Raw genomic sequence first — 19214 nt, 5'->3', positions numbered from 1 at the left:
AGAAGTAAAGAGAACTATCTTCTGTCCAATGATTCACTCCCCAAGTGAGCACAATGGCCAGAGCTGCACTGATCCCAATCAGGAGCCCAGATCCCCTTGCGGGTCTACCATGTGGGTGCAGGGTCCCAAGGCTTTGTGCTGTCCTTGATTGCTTTCCCCAACAATAAGCCGGGAGCTGGATGAGAAGCAGGGCTGCCAGAATGAGAACCAGCACCCCTATGGGATCCTGGTGCCTTCAAGGCAAAGACTTTAGGCATTGGGCCAAGGCGCTGTGCCCTCCAGTTCTTACTGTTGCAGGTTTCAGCACAGCCAAGGCTCGTTCATCACGAGACTCAGTTGGGGCAGAGACCTAGGCTACTCCATCCTACATGTGCCCTGGTCCTGCAGAGCACCAGTTCCTGCGCTGGCTCTTGCAGGCACTAGTTGGTGCTAGAGCCCAACCAAGTTTGGCACACACCCCCAGACGTGTCCACACACATGCTGAGGGATACTGCAGACCTGTCCAGCCCAGTTTGCCACCCCAATTCTGGCTCTTGCACTCTCCAGTGGGAACCGTACCCTAGCTGGGGCATCCTCTTACCTTCCCGAGAAGACCTGCTCCCAGCCATAGAGCTTGGATGTGCCAGTGCATGCTCTGACCCAGCCTGGCGTAACCCGTCACCCATCTTGGCCTTTCCCATCAGATGCTGCAGCCTAACCAGGTGAGCCAGCCCAAGGCTCAATTCTTATGGGGACTGGGGGTGCAACCTAGCCTAGTCAAGTCTGGTGCCATCCCAGGCTTTCATGCTACAAGTTGCTATGATAGCCTAACCTACTAGCACACAATGCATCTCCTGGAATCCTGCATATGCTAGTGTGCCACGATTTTCTCTGGCCCTGCCACATGCACCAGTTACCCCTCCACCAGAAATACCCGATACACTTGACAACAAGTGGAGTAGCCTTGCCCGGACTGACCAATTGCCAGCTTGCCTCATGTGCTCAGCAGTGAGGGCTAGAGCCCAGCTGGGGAGTTCCCCACCTTCCCCCACCAGGCCGACTCCCACACCCAGATCTCACTTGTTCTAGAGGTTTCTAGCCCCTAACCCTGCAGTCTGCACCCTCTGTCTTGTCCTTTGTGTGAGCTGATGTATGATGTTGCCCTTGCTACTACATATCATTTATTTGTGTGTGTGTGTTCCTGCAGGTGCTGCATCCTGGATGAGCTGGGTCTGTTCCCAACCCGAGTTTCCATGAGTGCCAGCGGGTTCCTTGGTCATGCCTAGCTCAACGCATGGCCACCCTAACTCCTGAGCAAACCAGTGAGTATTGCAATTGCACATGGGATGAGTCCACAGATACCTCACACAATCTTCCTCAGACTTGGTTCTCTAGCCTGTTAGTTAGTATTATCATGCAACCTAATATTATCAGTCCCTCTTTCTATCTTCAGAGGCAGGTGCTGTGCTCTCGTGGTGCCAGGTTGGGGCCATGTTGTTTGTGCCTCAGCTGGCGGCTAGGTCGCAGGCTGGATGGCCACGCTGCTGGGAGCTGAATCGAGGCTCTTGTGCCATCTGGTCCTCCTCAACCTACATTGCCCCACTGATAGGGCAGCCTGCACAAAACCAAACAACACACAAAACATTCCATGCACAGGCTACCGTGAGGGAAGTGGAAAGCAATGGCTCCCTCCCTCCCTCCCGAGCATGTGCCTCTGAGCCAGCCCCCTCCTTGCCCCCTTCCCCACAAACACAGAAGATCTCACAGAGATGTCAGTTCCTGTCCCGGCTGCTCTGTTTCCCTTGCAGCTGCGTGAACACAACCTGGGAAGCTGCAGCAGTAGATAGCCGAATGGTCACCTGTGCAGGAGACCCTGATGAAGTTCTGGAATGTGGGCTTCTCCCTGGGACAGTGCTGGCTGTTGCAGCCCTCAGGGAAGGAAGCCAGCAGATGGAAGCTTTCTCTCTGTCTGTCCCTCTGTCCCTCTCTGTAGCTCTGTGTTTGTGATCAAGAAGTCCATGTTTGGAAGCTCTGGAGTTGGCAGGAGCTGCCCTTTGTACTTCCCCATACTCTGGCAGGCTCCCTGGCCCTGTCTTCACAGAGGGTGTCTGGTGCGTCCTATCAAACGCTGTTGCTCCGTTCAGAGGAGCACATAGAGCACGACTGTGTAAAGAGAGAGAGGAAGCCTGCTGAGCCTAGGGGACAGGTGGGGACTGTCACCAAAGAGACCGCAGGCTGCCTGGCCTCCAGCAGGAAGTATGGAGTGCTGGAGAGAGCAGACATAGCAGGCAAGGAGCAGAAGCAGCCAGCCAGGGTGTGGCCAGCAGGGTCTTCCTGCAGTGAACTGGTGACAGGAGGGGAGAGTGCATTGGCCTCAGGAGCCGAGGAGGAAGAGGTATCCTCCACCGCAGGTGTGGGACCCTGCACATGAGGGAGGGGTGGTCCTGTCTTCCCTGAGCACAGGTGAATGTGCCCGCTGCCCGGTGCTGCCCACAGAGGTGTCAGCCTCCCGCGTGTGCCTCTGGCCCAGCCCTGGTGCTTGTGGAGCTTTGTTTGGGGACTAAAGCAGGAGCTGACTTTCCTTGTCCCTATCATCTAACCAACAGGCCCCTGCCAGCTTTGCACCCTGGGTCTCTCTGCACTGCAGTGCAGGCCACGCCTCCCGCTCCAAGGCCCTTTGCAGGTGAAGAGTCAGTCACCATCAGTGCTCAGGGTCCAGCGAGGGAGTCAAGGGACCACCACGCCATGGCGCAGCAAGACCACCTGACAGCACGCAAGCTGGGACAGAAAAGCCAGCATGCATGGTGGAGGTAAGGAGACTGTTTTATTACAAGACCCCAAGAGGTGTAGTTCATGTTCTCCCCTCACATATTGACCATGGCCCTCATGGTGTCCAGGGCAGATGAGTTAAAAAATTCTTAAATTTGTGCAAAATTCCATATATATATATATATAACATAACAGTCAAAATGCCAACAACAGTATACAAGCAACGTTTCCACAACAGTGGCTATTTCAAAACTATGTGCAATAAATGTAATACATTATCTCTAAAAATAGCGTTTTATAAATTTTTTTTTCTTTATACTCTGACTTAGTTGATTAGGGTCCTGAGGGTCAAGGGCTACAGGGTGAAAGTGGGTAATAGCATTATTTCCACACTAGTGTTATAATTTGTCCGTGTATCTGGGGTTAGGGGAGTAACAATGGGCAAAGCCCCACCCAACCTACCACCCATGCCAGATCCCCAAGGGGAGGCGCGCTCCGAGGGTCCTGCTCAAACAGTTTTGGTAGTTCATCAGTTCTGGATTGCTGCCAGTCTCGCAGTTCCAATCGCAAGGAAACCTATTCAGAGTCCACTGGCGGACAGTCTCTTGGTGGTTGGGCTTCTAAGATCAGCAGTTCCGTTGGAGGGATCTCCAAAGAAACTTCCTCTGAGATGATCCCAGACCTGATTCCACCAGCATGCATCGTGGAGGTAAGAAGACTGATTTATTACATGACCCCAAGAGGTGTAGTTCACGTTCTCCCCTCACATACAGACCAAGGTCCTCACGCAAGTTCAAGGTGTGAAGGCCAGATAAGTTAAAAAACTCTTAAAATTGTACAAAATTCCATATATATATATATATATACACAACAGTCAAAATGCTAACAAAAGTATGCAAGTAATGTGTCTTATGTGCAATAAATTTAATATATCATCTCTAAATATAGCATTTCATAAGCATTTTTATAAAAATACATCATAATATGCATACATTATGTGGGAGCTACATATAAAATATGCACTCCATTACAAATATGAGCAAAATTGGATTGCAATTCACCCAAATTATTAGTTCAAATACAGCAGAATTGAATGGGAGGTTTGGACGTGCACACAGTCCCAACTTATCATCTCCCACTGTAGATCTGGACAAGGTTTTAAAGGGTGAGGGTCATGGAGTGGGAGTCTAGCTCAGATGGCCCCCAGATCTCCCAGACTGGAGACAGCCCCCTCCCAGCCCACCCCGAGGACCTGCACGCACCTGCCCTCTGGCCGGTGACCACTGGTGTCAGTGCAGCAGCTTAGGCTAGGAGGGCCCGGTCTCGCCCCCACACCCAGAGCTCTGGGTCATAGGCTTGGATCTGGAAAGACAAACACTCTCTCAGAGACTCCTCCCTGGCCCTTCTCACTACCTCCAGATCCCAAGCCCGGGCCCTGCTGAAGCAGCTCCAGCCTCACCCACCTCCTCACACTCCTCCAGGGTGACCCTGGCCTTCCAGCACATGCAGCGCATGAACTGCAGGTGCTTTTGTCCAAGAAGGGCTGTTGAGTGTAGTTCTTGCCGTAGAGGAATGCGAAGATGGCCTGCTTGGGGGCCTCGTTGTCCTCTTCCATGTCGTTGGCCAGGTAGCTGAGGAAGAAAGCCCATCTCTCAGTACAGGATGCATGGACAGTGGTAACGTGTGGACAGTGAGAACACGTGACAGTGAAGGTGCGTGCACCATGAGAACACATGGACAGTGGGAATATGCAGACGGTGAGAATGTGTGGACAGTGGCCTTGCACAGCAACAACAGCCAGAAACCAAAAATACACCATGGCACAGCAAGCTAAGCCTCCCATATGGATACTGGTTCGTGTCCAGGATGCTCTACTTCTGACCCAGATCCTGCCTAATGCACCTGGGAAAGCAGTAGAGGATGGTCCAGGTGCTTGGAACCCTGCCACCCACTGGGAGACCCAGAAGCAGCACCTGGCTTCTGGCTTTGGAATGCCCTGCTGCAGCTTATGGGGAGTGAGTCAGCACATGGAAGCTCTCTCTGTTTTTGCTTCTCTCTATGAATCCACCTTTCAAATAAAGCAAATCTTTCAAAAACAAATTATGGAGGAGGAGATTGGTGGCTCAAGTCCTTGGGCACTGTGGGGAGCACAGAGCAGCACAGGCCCTGGCGCTGTCATGCTGCCATGCTGCCATGCTGTCAGGCCGGTCACCCAGGAGACAGTTGAGGTGCTGGGTGCACGTGGCAGTCAGTGCTACAGGTCATCTGTTGGCCGGGGGCAGGTGTTCAATCCTGGGCAGCACAGGCCCTGACTGAGCACTGAATGGGGAAGTGGAGTTGGGAAGAGGAGAGAGGGCGGAGCTGCCATCCAGCAGGGAGGAAATGCAAGCCAGGAAGGGTGAACACAAAAGTCTCATGGTGATTTTCCTGTAAGATTTTGGGGTGTCTGCAAACAAAGGTGGTTGCCAGTAGAGGGCCAAGAGGGGCCTGAGGGCTGTGGGAGCAAACTCCCTGGCAAGGTGGACCACATCTTGAGCTGGAGCCACAGCCAGTGCCAGCAGAGGGCACGGAGCTTGGGGCCACGTGCACACGGGTCCTGCTGTCACCTCGGCTGGGACAGTAAACAGTCTTGTTGCTCACCCAAAGGACTCAGACAGGGAAGCTCGCTGTCCACCAGCCAGGGCTCCTCTCCCAGCTCCAACTTCACGATCACGCGTGGCTTGGAGAGGTCACCGCCTGTTTGGGAGAAGCAGGGCCCTCAGGTCAGGGCTGGGCTGCCAGGTTCCTGAGCACTTATCTGTACCCTATGCACCACCCAGTGGGCATGAAGTGGCCTGCCGGCGCCACCCAGAGGACATTCAGGAGGGGCACTCCTCACCCATGGCCACGAGGTGGTTGTAGTTCTCCAGCATCACCTCCCGGTATGTCCTCCTCTGCACCGGCTCCAGCTGCTGCCACTCCTGCTGTGTGAAGCCCACGGCCACGTCCTTGAACAACACGGGCCCCTGCAACGGCAGTGAGACACCAAGTGGGACATGTGTGCGGGGTCGCCTGGTGCCCGCTCTGCCTCAGGGCTCTGTCCTGTGCCAGACATGACACCCAGAGCCAGCACAGCCCCCACAACCCAAGGGCAACAAACACCCACCACCATCATCCCCCACCAGACTCCTGGACCTCCACCCTTGTGCTGTTCACGGCCAGGGGCCACAGTGCACACGGCCAGCCCACCAGCTGCTGGACTTGCCCGTCACCTCCTTTTTCTTTTTAGATTTTTTTCAAATAAAAGTGGAAAGGCAGAGTTACAGAGAAGAGACAACTAGAACATAGATATAGATATAAATACAGATATAGATATAGAGAATCACCTGCTGATTCTCTCCCTGAATGGCCACAACGGCCAGAGCTGGGCCGTCCTCTGCTGCTTTCCCAGGCCATAAGCAGGGAGTTGGATCAAATGTGGAGGCTTGCTGGACTTGAACCAGCACACGTCTGGGATTCCGGCCAACAGCAGGAATCTACTCCAGCAAAGGGCATCACACAAGCGGTCATTTAAAACATAAGTGTGGACTGCTGTGTGCACACTGCGCGTGGAAATCCAAGGCAACAAGAGGGACCCAGGAAAGCAGCTCCTGCTGAGCTGGGACACACTGCAGCAGCACACCAGCAACCCCAAAGCAGCCACCATTCCCACAGCCGCCTTCCCACTGACAACCCAACGGGGACAAACTGGAAGCAGCACACTGGAGCCCAACCTCTCCCTCAGCACAGTACAAGTGAATGGCCGACAAAGCCCAATTAACATGCAGAACTGTCAGACTGACTCGGGGAAAAAGGCAAGATGGAACAATGTGCTACCTACAAGAGCACACTTTTGAAAAGGAAGGTGCAGGCGCCAGTAGTGCAACAAGTTAGCCCTCTGCCTACACACTGGCATCCCATATGGACACTGGTTGGAGTCCTGGCTGCCCACTAGACCCATCTCCACGCTGCTGGCCTGGGAAGGTGGTGGAGAATGGCCCAAATGCTTGGCCCCTGCACCCACGTGGGAGACCTGGACAAAACCCCTGGCTTCTGGCTTAGGAGCAGCTCAGCTGGAGCAGCTGCAGCCATTTGTGGGGTTTAACCAGTAGATGGAAGATCTCCCTGTCTAGACTCTCTCAAGTAACATAAATGTAACTTGTTAAGTAGAGGGTTCAGGGGTGGGTGCTGTGGCGCTATGGGTCAGGCTCCTGCCTGGAACATGTGCATCCCATAGGAACGCAGGTTCAAGTCCCGGCTCCTCAACTTTGATTCTGGCTTCCTGCCGGTGCAAACTGGGGGATGATTATCGGGGGTCCTCCCGTCCCGCGGAAGAAATCACCCGACACTTGAGAGAGTCTCCAAGGCGCTTTTTATTCTGCTCCTCCGTCCCGTCGTGACCGTTGTCCGTTGACCGTTATCACCGTTATATCCGTTACGCTCCAGCCCCTCCCCCGCCAAGCCCCCCGCTTAACTGTCAAACTTGACCAATCAACTTAAAGAGAACCAAGGCACACCAATCAGGGCAAAGGGCCAATCACAGGGCAGGAAATGGTCAGTGCCCCCAACAGCTCCCCCTTCTTGTTTTATTAAGCAAGGGACCGTGCCTGTCTTAGGTGTTCCGAGTTCAGGCTCCCCTTACCCATCATGGGCTAACCACGTGGCTAGGAACGTGGCACCTGTCTTAGGTTGGTGAAGCCATATCGGATACTTACCCGTCTCTGGCTACCGGTCCAGCATGCCTAGCCAGACTTTTAGGGATTATCTGCTGTGAAGGGCAAGCACAGCTTGCACTAGCAGCTGCTGTTACTGCTGCTGACGCTGTGCTCAAGGATGAAGCATCCACAGACCCCAAAGAATGATATAAGGCCCAGGGCTACTATACCAGCCCATTGGTGTGCAAAGGAAAGATCCTTTAGTATGCAATTTGTCCATTGCTTTACTGTGGCAATCTCTACTTTTGTCGTATGGACCAGCTTCCACTAGGGGATAGCGTAGCGGATAATTCTCTGGACAAATTCAGTGCTCGGGAACCATTGGTGACAATAGAGGGAGTGACACACATTCCAGGTAGACTAAGCACACAGGAGGTCCCCATATGATGGAAATAAGTTGTGGAATGCGTACCAGCACCACAGTGCCAGAGCCATTCCAACACTGGTTAAGGGCTCACTTAACTACAGAGCAATTCAAAAGGGTAACATTAGCACTCATGGAAACATTAAACATAAATGGAGCTTGTACACATACATAAATAGCATTATAGATAACATAACAACTGCAATTAACTTTAACATTTTCTTCCCATATTCTAGAACTACTACTGCTATAATTACAATTTCTTATCACTACCTTATCAATAAATGCAAAAGCTGATATATCTGAACACCCACCCCTATTAGTGCAAAGTACCCAGACATTCCAAGACTGAGCAGAAACAGATTGAACAGGGTTACCATATGTATAGTTATACCCCACAAAGGCACAATTTGAACAGGTAGGAAATAAATTGGTCACAGCAAGATCAGGTGCTACTCTTCTAGGAGTCACAGTACTTTGACAGCAGTCCATTCTGGGGGCCATTTCCAAGGCCCTAGACAGCGAGTCAATATTTGCTGCACACCTTTTATGGTGCAGTTTTAGCTGGAGATTCTGGTTGTCTCCTCTCGGTATCTGAATGAACATCAGGCTGGTCAGCATCCACCACGTCCACAGGTTCATCTTGCTCCGGCTTTCTTATCACTCGCGTCAAACGTTCTGGCACCCACACCGGTCCATCAGAATCCTGCGGAAAAACACAAACCGCTCCTCGCGTCCGTCGTAAGACAGGATGCGGGCCCATCCATTGTTTTGTTAAAACATCCTTCCACATCACCCAATCTTTGCAGGGGCCTGCGCCAACAGTGTGGCGTTCGGCAGCAGAATGGCCATCCAAATCCAGAATCAAAAAGTTAAAAATATAAGTAACTAAAGCCAATTGATGTTTAGGACTTTTGGGATATAGGGTGGCTCCTACTCCCCCTTTTTGTTTTATTAATAATGCTTTGAGAGTTGCATGGGCACGCTCTACCACAGCCTGGCCTGTGGGATTATATGGGATGCCAGTAGAGTGTTTAATTGCAAATTCAGAACAAAATTTATCAAATGCTTTGGCTGCATAGGCAGGTCCATTATCAGTCTTATAACACTGGGGGACTCCCCAGGCTGCAAAAGCCTGAAGGCAGTGAGATATAACATCTTGAACCTTTTCCCCTGTATGAGCTGAGGCATAAAGAACCCCAGAGCAGGTATCAATAGAGACATGAACAAAAGAAAGGCGACCAAAACTGGGAACATGGGTAACATCCATCTGCCATATATGATTAGGCATAAGACCACGGGGATTAACCCCAAAGCAAGGCTGGGATAAAAATGGGACACAATTTTGGCATTGTCTAATAATAGTGCGGGCAGCATCCCGAGAGATTGGGAAGCGCTTTACCAAGGTTTGTGCGCTAACATGCCACCGTTGGTGAAAGCGCTTTGCCTCTTCCTCCACGGAGAATGCTAAGAGGAATCTAGAAGCAGAGTCAGCCTTGTCATTGCCTTGGGCTAAAGATCCAGGCAAGTTGGAATGTGCCCGAATAAAGCCCACATAAAGAGGATTGGTCCGGGATAATAACAATTGTCGGACTTGAAACAGGGCCTCATGCACTGTAGAGCGAGGTAAAATATATTCTACCATCTCAAGGCGTTTAACAGCATTCACCACATATAAGCTGTCAGAAAGAATGTTCAGGGGCTCAGGCACTAACCGCAAGGCCAAAGCAACGGCGGCCAATTCTGCAGTTTGTGGAGAAGAGGAAGCAACCGCAATTGGGAAAATTTGGGTATCCAAGACAACTGCCCCTGTACCACCTTTAGCCCCATCTGTAAAAGCAAGCCGCGCTCCACTAATGGGACGCTCCTTAACCACCTTGGGAAAGCACAATGGGACTTCTTTGCAAAACTGCACCCATGGATGGGATGGATAATGCGTATCAAATTGCAAAGAAAAGCAGGATAGCAAAATGGCCCAAATATCTACCGTTTGGCATAGACTGGCAACTATTTCTCTAGAATAAGGGGTAACACATAAGCTAGGATAAACACCAAAGGCTTCTCGGGCTCTCTCCACTGCTTTAAGAATCACTTGGCCCATAAGTTCAGGGAAGGTGGCAAGCACTTTGGAGGGTTGCATGGGTAAATAGATCCAGACTAAAGGCCCCCCCTGCCATAGCAGCGCAGCAGGAATACTTTCAGGTATAATCAGAACAGACAATGGTTGTGAAGGATCACAACGCTCAACCTGAGCTTCTTGGAGTCTACTCTGGACCAATTCAAGGGCCTTGCGTCCCTCCAAAGTAAGCTCTCGGGGTGAATCTAATGCGGGGTTTCCATGAAGTATAGAAAACAGGGGCTCTAAATCTTTGGTGGTAATACGAAGATATGGTCTGATCCAATTAATATGTCCCAATACCTGCTGGAAATCGTTAAGGGTCTTTAAACCATCCATTCTGATTTTAACCTGTAATGGGGCAACCTGACGGGCTGTCATCTGTAGTCCCAGATATTTTACATTGGGGCCCTCTTGAATCTTCTCAGGGGCAATGTGCAATTTCCACCGTGCCAGTTCTTGCTTCAAGCACACTAAGGCGGCCTGCACTTCTTCTTTCTGCTTTCCTGCCACAAGAATGTCATCCATATAATGATATATGCAAAGCCGAGAAAACTTTCGTCTTACAGGGCACAGTGCTTGAGCTACATATAGTTGACACATAGTAGGACTATTCATCATACCTTGTGGGAGTGCAACCCATTGGTATCTCTGATCTGGGCCTTGATGATTAATAGAAGGCAAAGTAAAGGCAAAACGCTCTGAATCTTGTGGATGTAGAGGTATAGAAAAAAAGCAATCCTTAATATCAATCACAATAAGATACCATTCTCTAGGCACTACGGTGGCTAAAGGCATACCAGGTTGCACTGCACCCATAGGTTGCATAGTGGCATTTATAGCCCGAAGATCATGCAAAAGCCGCCACTTCCCTGATTTCTTTTTAATAACAAAGATAGGTGTGTTCCATGGAGATACTGAAGGCATTATACGTCCCAATGATAATTGTTCTAACACTAACTCCTGGGCAGCCATTAACTTTTCAGAGGTTAGGGGCCACTGCGACACCCATATGGGCTCATTCGATATCCACGTAATCTTCAATGGCTGTTGTTTCGCAGTGGCCCCAGCTGAAAACCCAACCCTGCCCTTCCTGGGTGTTGTCTAACCACGATTGGTTCTATTCTTCCTTGTTCTTCTTTACCTAGACCCTTTCCTGAATAACCCATATTCTCTATGATATTCCATGCTTGTTGGCTTCCTGTTTGGTAGGACTCATTGCTAAGACGAAGTCCCATAGCACTTAAGACTTCCCGGCCCCATAGGGTCACAGGGATGGCACAAACATAAGGCTGAAAGGACCCTTTGTGACCTTCGTGGTCCACCCAGGAAATAACACATGCACTCTGTTGTGGTTGGCTAGCCACTCCTAAGCCTCGTAAGGTTTGATTAGATTGCTTTAGGGGCCATTTTTTGGGCCAATCTGATTGCCTAATAATGCTGACATCTGCCCCAGTGTCCAAAAGGCCTTCGAATGGGGTGCCACGTAGCATAAGGGTGGCCAATGGTCGGTCCTTGAGGGAGACAGATAGATTAACTAAGGCGTCTCCGGAGGATCCAAAGCCTTTGTCCCCACGGGTGGCATGGCGACTCCGCCAACTCTCATGACAGCTAGGAAGGACTAACAGTTGGGCAATACGCTCTCCTGGAATTATAACAGTTATTCCCTTTGGTGAAGAAACCATAACTTTGACAATGCCAGTATAATCAGAATCAATTACTCCTGGGTGAACAATCAGGCCCTGCATGGTCTTAGAACTCCGTCCAAACACCAATCCCACTGTGCCATTAGGAAGTGGTCCATGAAAATCAGTACCAAGTGCCTGTGGGCCCATCTCAGGGGTTAATACCATGTGGGAGGTGGCACAGAGGTCCAATCCTGCGCTTCCAGGCGTGGCTCGGCGTATTGCCTGGTTGTCTGTTCTATCTGCTCCTGGTGCACCCCGTATGCTCTGTGGGGGCCCCGGGATGCTGGGCCCCTCTGCCCGTTTTTTGGCTTAAAGTTCCCTTCCAGGGGGTGGCCAGAAATATCTCGCACTGAGCGACACTCATTAGCCCAGTGATTCCCTTTCCTACATCTCGGGCATAGCCGAGGCTGAGGAGGAAGATGAGTGGGCTCTCTTTGGCGGCAGTCTCTTTTAAAGTGCCCCGGTTTACCGCATCTGAAGCATATCTGATCCCGCCCTTTAAACCCCTTCTCCTGTTTCATAGCATTCATTATCACTTTAGCCTGTTCCCTTGCCTGTATAACTCCAGCTGTAACTTGATCATGCACATCTCTACAGATTTTAATCCATGTATCCAAGTCCTTATGCTTCCAAGGGCGTATGGCTTCACGACACCATTTATTAGCATTTTCATAGGCCAATTGCTTCACTAATGGCATAGCTTGTTCTACATCAGAAAACAATTTTGATGCAACCTCCATGAGGCGGCTCACAAAGTCCGCATAGGGCTCATTAGGCCCTTGGATCACTTTAGATATGGAAAAGCGCAGATCGCCTTTGCTATGAAGGGCCCTCCAAGCATTGCGCCCTATAGTGGCTATCTGGGCATAAACAGGCTCGGGGTAATCTATTTGGTTTTCCTGTCCCGCTCGAGCACCTTCCCCAAGGAGTACGTCTACGTCCCATGCAGGATTGCCTGCTTGGGCATTACGGCGTGCAGTGTCTAATGCTAACTCGCGGCAGGCTGACCGCCAGACCAAATACTGTCCAGGGGACAGGGTGGCTTTAGCTAAATTTTTCCAATCATCAGGAGTCAATGCTGAGCTTGCTATCTGTTCCAGCACCGCGAGGGTGAAGGGGGCATGAACACCATAGGAATCAACAGCGGTCTTCAAATCTTTAATTAACTTGAAATCAATTGAGACCCAGGAACGAACTGGGGGATTTTGTGTTCTATCCTCTGTAACTGGAAACACTTGGCCTGCCTCGGCAAAATCGCGCCATGAACTTGTACCCCGAGGGGAGGGGGCACATACTCGATCTCCCTTTCGCTCCTGGCATTGCCAGGGCGGCGCAGTTGGCGTGAGTGGGGGGTCTCCCGGAGGGGGAGCCGGCTGCCAGATAGACCTTTTTGATTGCATTGAAGCGGTCTCTAGTTTCTGCGCGAGTTCATCAATATCCTCACCAGAGGCCCCCGCCTGACTGCCTGAGTCTGAGTATTCTTCACTGCTATCTCCACCTTTTAAGGAAGCTTCTTCCTGCGTTGAAGAAATTAAATTGCCCATGTTTCTAACACCGCTGATCTTCGCTAACTTGCAAACTTGACCGATTGTCAAATGGAGAAATTGATCGTTAACCGCGAACTTGAATGGGCGCTAGATCGCAATCCTGAATGGCGGTAAACTGCGATCGTGAATGGCGGTAAACCACGATCGTGAATGGCGGTAAACGGTAAACCACGATCGTGAATGGCGGTAAACCACGATCGTGAATGGCGGCAAACCACGATCGTGAATGGCGGCAAACCACGATCGTGAATGGCGGCAAACCGCGATCCTGAATGGCGGCAAACCGCGATCCTGAATGGCGGCAAACCGCGATCCTGAATGGCGGCAAACCCAGCTTTAATGGTCGCTACCCGCAAACTGGACTAACTCGACTCGTCGCTACCCGCGAACTTGACTAACTCGACTCGTCGCTACCCTGCGAACTTGGCTAACTCGACTCGTCGCTACCCTGCGAACTTGGCTCGTCGCTAATCCGCGAACTTGACGTGCACGTCCCCGCTGCTATCAGCGGCTCCCTGAGGTAACCTGAAACCTCAGCTTAAATGGGCCCCCCGCTGCTGCGGCTTCCTGAGCAAAAAGCTCAGTTGTAAACTAATTCCCCGCTCTAAGCGGCTCCCTGAGCGATCTGCTCAGCTTACCTTCCTGGCGTTCACCAGCTGACTTCTATCGATTCACAGCGCCAGTTATCTTCTTTCTATCCGAGTCACGGCACCAGGTATCGGGGGTCCTCCCGTCCCGCGGAAGAAATCACCCGACACTTGAGAGAGTCTCCAAGGCGCCTTTATTCTGCCCCTCCGTCCCGTCGTGACCGATGTCCGTGTCCGTTATGACCGTTATATCCGTTACGCTCCAGCCCCTCCCCCGCCAAGCCCCCGGCTTAACTGTCAAACTTGACCAATCAACTTAAAGAGAACCAAGGCACACCAATCAGGGCAAAGGGCCAATCACAGGGCAGGAAATGGTCAGTGCCCCCAACAGATGATGGAGGATGTTAGTGTCAAACAGGCCCCTTCCCCCTCGTGGGAGATTTGGGGGGCATTTTGGGCGCTGGGCTCCGGCTTGGGTCAGCTCTGGCATTTGGGAGTGGTACTGTAGATACAAGGTGTTTTCTTCCCTCTGTCAGTCCACCTTCCAAGTAGATGCAAAGAAATAATTAAGGAAGATGCGAGGGCCCAGCACGGTAGCCTAGTGGCTGAAGTCCTCGTGTTGCACACACTGGGATCCCATATAGGCACTGGTTCATGTCCTAGCTGACCTGCTTTCCATCCAGCTCCCTGCCTGTGGCCTGGGAAAGCAGTTGAGGACGGCCCAAAGCCTTGGGACCCTGCACCCGCATGGCAGACCCAGAAGAAGCGCCTGGCTCCTGGCTTCAGATTGGGTCAGCTCGGGCCATTGTGGCCAGTTGGGGAGTGAATCATCAGATGGAACTCCTCCTCTCGTTAAAGCTAACTTTCCAATAAAAAAAACTAAATCTTAAAAAGGTGTAAGAATGCAAAGAGGGAGCAAGTGAAAGGTGAGCGGGCTGTGCCAGTCAGCCCGGACGTTCCATGAAGACGGCAGCCCTGGAGCCCAGGGCACAGCCTGGGGAGGTCAGCAATGACAGTGGAGGGTAAGCCAGTCAGCAGGACATTACTGAGAGGCAGCGAGGGAGAGATCTTCCACCGTCCAGTTCACTCCACAAATGCCAGCAAAGGTTGCAGTTGGACCAGGCTGAAGCCAGGAGCTTCTTCTGGATTTTGCACGTGGGCAACAGGGGCCAAGTACTTGAGCCATCCTCTGCTGCTTTCCCAGGCCACTCGCAGACAGCTGGTCAGAAGTGGAGCAGCCGGGACACGAGCTGGCGGCCTCATGGGATGCTGGTGTTGCCGGCTGAGCCTTTACCTGCAGTGTCTGCTCCCCGAGTGACTGACGCATGCACACCCACAAGGAGTCCTGTCTCAGGGCTGCGGCCAGAGCTGCCGGCCCAGGCCCCAGGTCACGCGGGTGATGCGCACGTACAGCCTCCCGCCTCAGCGCCCACGGCAGGCGCCCTTGCAGTCCTTTCTTGTCCACCTACATGGCCCTCGCCTGGACAGACTGTCCCAACATGTCCTCAGAAACGTCTTTTGAAAGGCAGAGTGATACAGCAGGAGAAACCAGGACCAAGAGAACGAGAGTGAGAGAGCTTCCATCCTGGGGTTCACTTCTGAAATGGTGTGACAGCTGGGGCCAGGGGCTCCACCTGAGTCCCCGACGTGAGTGCAGGGACCCCAGCACTTGGGCCACAATCCGCAGGTCCCCAGATGCATCAGCAGGGGAGCTAGGTCAGAAACACAACGTGCGGGCCTGGACCCAGCACTCCCCCTGACACCCCGGCCGTGTCCATGGAGTCCTCAGCGGGCTGCTCCTCACAGACCTTGTCTCTGCCCCTGTGTGTAAACCAGGCCTCACCCTCGTGGAAAACCCACCCCACCCGCAGCGCCTCCTGCCGGCCAAGCCCGTGCATGCTCACTGCCACCAGAACCTGGGGAAATCTCCCAAGGGTGCTACTGGCCACTGCCTCCTGGGCACAGCACGCCTGCTAGGCTGCCCTCCATAAGCCAGACCTCCACCTTGTCAATGGACTGATTTCCACAAAGAGTGAGATAAAACACGTCAACACAGTCCAAACTGGCAAACCAAGACACACAACCCGGTTCCTTGAAACGCTAGACGGGGGCAAGGACGCACAGGAGACCCACCAGGGCAGCTCCTGTTGCAACTTGGTGACCAAGAGCAACACGAGCTCTCTGTCCACGAGGACCACGTGACTTCAGAACACAGGATGCTGGACCTTAAGGAAAGACCCCTAGGGTGTGGAAAGACAAACACGGGGGTGGGCGCTGGGCCTCACGGCCACATTCCGCACAGATGCCTGGCACCTGGGCCTGGCTGCTCCCCAAGCCCAGCTTCCTGTTACCATCACCCACGCTGGCAGGCCGCAGGTGATGGCTCATCACTTGGGCCCAGGCACGCGCGAGACCCCGATGGAATTCCCAGCTCCTGTCTTGGGCCTGGCTTGGTCCTTGCTCGCTGAGTCATGTCTTTTCAAAGTTAAGGGAAATGGAGACTACGGGGAAGATACAGACGTAGAAACAGCAGACGTCAGAGGCTCGTCCGGCGAGGTACTGGACAAAGCCGCCTAGAGCTGACCATGAAACAAATCCCCGGCAGGAAAGTGGCGAGAGGCCACACCACGTGGGAGACGTGGGACAAGAGGAAACCTGCGTGGTCAGCTGTGGGGCCCACTCAGCCCCACGGACAGAAATCCTTGGCAGGTGAGGCACCGGTCACCCTCCCAGGGCTCACCCCTGGCCCGGCAGGCCAAGCACGTCCACATCAGGTTCTCCCTGGGCAGCAGGCCCTGGGCTTCTGTGAGCCGCACGGATGCGCGTGTGGCAAGGACGCCACGGTTCCTACTGCACGAGGTCACAGGCCACTTCACTGGCTCCAGCCCAGAAACACTTCCACGAACGTGGCAACATGGAAAACTCACGAACAACGAGAAGTCCCTCGTTGACCCAGTGCCCAGTGGCCCCCGCCGGCATGCAGAGGCGACCAAGACTCCCAGCTCACCCCCCTCTGCAGTGAGGGTGTGTTTCACGTGATCTGGAGCTTCCTCTTTCTTCACCGCGGGAGCAAACACACAGCACCCGGAGACTCACCTGCGATCGGCTCATTTTCTGAGGCTTTTGGGTCAGCATGGAGCCGGCTGACAGTGGACCTAGGGGAAGAGAGGAGGCGGGCGCTGAGCTCGGGGGCCTGGCGGCCTGTGCAGGCAGACATGCCCAGCACACGGAGGCCCGCCGTGGACGCTCGGCTGGGGCTGGCAGGGTGACTGTGGGCCCCCACACCTGCCCCTGCGGGCCCCCACACCATTCAGTGATGGCGAGCAGCATGAGCCTCTCTGGTCAGGACTGACCGGGGCACCTGTCACAAATAGATGTCCTCGGGCAGTACAAGAAGCAAATGGGAGGGTTTTGGGTCTGTGGCACGACAGCGTTGGGCCGCCACCTCTGTGCCCACATCTCACGTGCTCACTGGCTGGAGTCCTGCTGCCCCACTGCCAACACAGCTCCCTGTGCCTGGGAAAGCTGCAGGTAATGGCCCAAGGAACTGAACCCCTGACCTCCATGTAGGAGACCCGCAGGGAGCTCCAGGCTCCTGGCTCCAGCCTTGCCCAGCACCCAGCTGTTCCTGGGGACAGATGGGGTGGGACTGGCAGTGTGGCACGGAAGGTGGTGCCGCCGCAGCCTGCAACATGGCGTCCCAGGTGCGAGCTGCATGGAGTCCCAGATGTTGTGGTTCGGAACCAGCTCCCAGCTGATGCACCAGGGAAGACGGCCCGAGTCCCAGGGTCCTTGCCATCCACAGGGGAGACTGCAACGGAGCTCCTGGCTCGGGCTTGGACCAGCCCCAGCCGTGGCAGCCGCGTGGGAAGTGAAGCAGCACATGGAAGCTTCTCTCTGCCTCTTGTCACTCTGCTTTTCAGGGAAATGGGGGTCGGGGAGGGAAAAGAGAACCAAGGGGGCCATGGTGGGCAGGACGCTGGCGAGGTAAGACTGCGGAGTGGCACCATGAGCCAAGCCACACACACACTCAGTGCCCTCTGCCAAGTCACCCCAATTCTCAGCACCCCTCACCTTCGTCCAGCAGGAGGCAGCCCTGCCACTCTGCCCCGTGACAAGCTGACACAGGTCACTGCCAAGGGTGCCTGTCGCCTTCTTCCTACCCTGCTTTCCCACTAAGACATTAAAGCTGCCACGTGTTTCCCCTGATTCTAAGGCGGAACGCCATCAGGACAGACGCGAGGGGCAGCCAGACACGGAGGGACGTTTAGGGACACCGAGGACCCGCTGGTGAAGGGAGGAGTGGGAACGACCTTGCAGGGGCAGCTGCTCCAGAAGCGACGCCACCCTCCCGTCCACTCCCAGCCAGTGCCCACCACCTACCCAGCAGGGGCTCTGGACAGCGCCCAGTACCTACCCAGCACGGGCTTTGGGCAGGGTCCACCACCTGCTTCACATGGGGCTCCGGGCAGTGCCCAGCACCTACCCATCATGGGCTCTGGACAGCGCCCAGTACCTACCCATCATGGGCTGCGGGCAGTGCCCACCACCTGTCCTGTAGGGGGCTCTGGGCCAGTGCCCACCAACTATCCCCGCAGGCTGCTCGGGACCCGTGCCCAGTACCCTACCCCGAATGGGGCTCCGGGCAGTGCCCACCACCTACCCAGCAGGGGCTCCGGATAGCGCCCAGTACCCAGCATGGGCTCCGGGCAGTGTCCACCACTACCCAGCAGGGGCTCCGGGCAGTGCCCACCACCTGCCCCGCGGGTCCCCCAGGCCTCTCCCAGGGGCCGGGTCTGCACCTCCGGGGCTCAGCTGGGGCAGGCGGCGCTCCCGGGGCCCTGTCCGCCCGCCGAGGACTCACCGTCCCGCGCCGTGCGCTCCCGGGGTCGCGCTCCCGGTTCCCTGTCGGACCTCGGCCGGTGGATGCCAGGCAGACGCCGATTTAGCCACTCAACCCCGCAGGAGCTCTCGGGTCTCACCCACGCCAGGAAAGCCCGGGAGACTGGGCCTGCAACATCACAGGGACAGGACAGCAAGTCTGGGCAGTGCGGCCACGCCGTGCACGCGTGGATGTACAGAACGTTTAGGGGGCGTGCACATGCGCGACCGGGCACCGGAAGCTGCCTCCCAGGGCCACCCCCTATGTCCTAGGGCAAGTCCCAGGACTACATTTCCCAAAGGTCAACGCGCCGCTCCTGAAACAGCCACTGAAATGCTTGTCCCTGACTTGACCGTTAACTGATGCTCAACTGCAAGTACTTGCCCCTCGAACTGTGAACTCAAGTGCGTCCGTACTGGAGAGTTTCCCATCCAGATGCCTGCTAGTGTTCCTAGAAAGGTGTCTGAGGAAGGTAGAAGTGGCGGGGCCCCAGCCGCCAAGTCCCAAAAGGAAGGACTGGCTTCTGGCTCACAACAGGTCCAGACATGG

The 19214-nt window shown here is 54.0% G+C and overlaps 1 protein-coding gene across 1 annotated transcript; it reads right to left on the bottom strand.

The window, feature by feature from the left end:
* Positions 1-4215: 4215 nt before the first annotated feature.
* Positions 4216-18794, bottom strand: LOC121155789 (zinc finger protein 60-like; the record flags this gene model as incomplete). The annotated part of the gene is made up of 6 exons (XM_040979214.1): positions 4216-4379; positions 5389-5484; positions 5627-5811; positions 15644-15699; positions 16880-16938; positions 18648-18794. Coding segments are annotated over 6 exons (707 nt in total), but the record flags the coding sequence as incomplete, so codon positions are not given.
* Positions 18795-19214: the final 420 nt, after the last annotated feature.

This window comes from Ochotona curzoniae, unplaced genomic scaffold (genome assembly GCF_017591425.1).
Source record: "Ochotona curzoniae isolate NIBS_2020 unplaced genomic scaffold, NIBS_Ocur_1.0 contig_3120, whole genome shotgun sequence".
NCBI classification, from domain to species: domain Eukaryota; kingdom Metazoa; phylum Chordata; class Mammalia; order Lagomorpha; family Ochotonidae; genus Ochotona; species Ochotona curzoniae.
The sequence above is the reverse complement of the archived record's forward strand: the minus strand, read 5'-3'. Positions and strand labels throughout refer to the sequence as shown.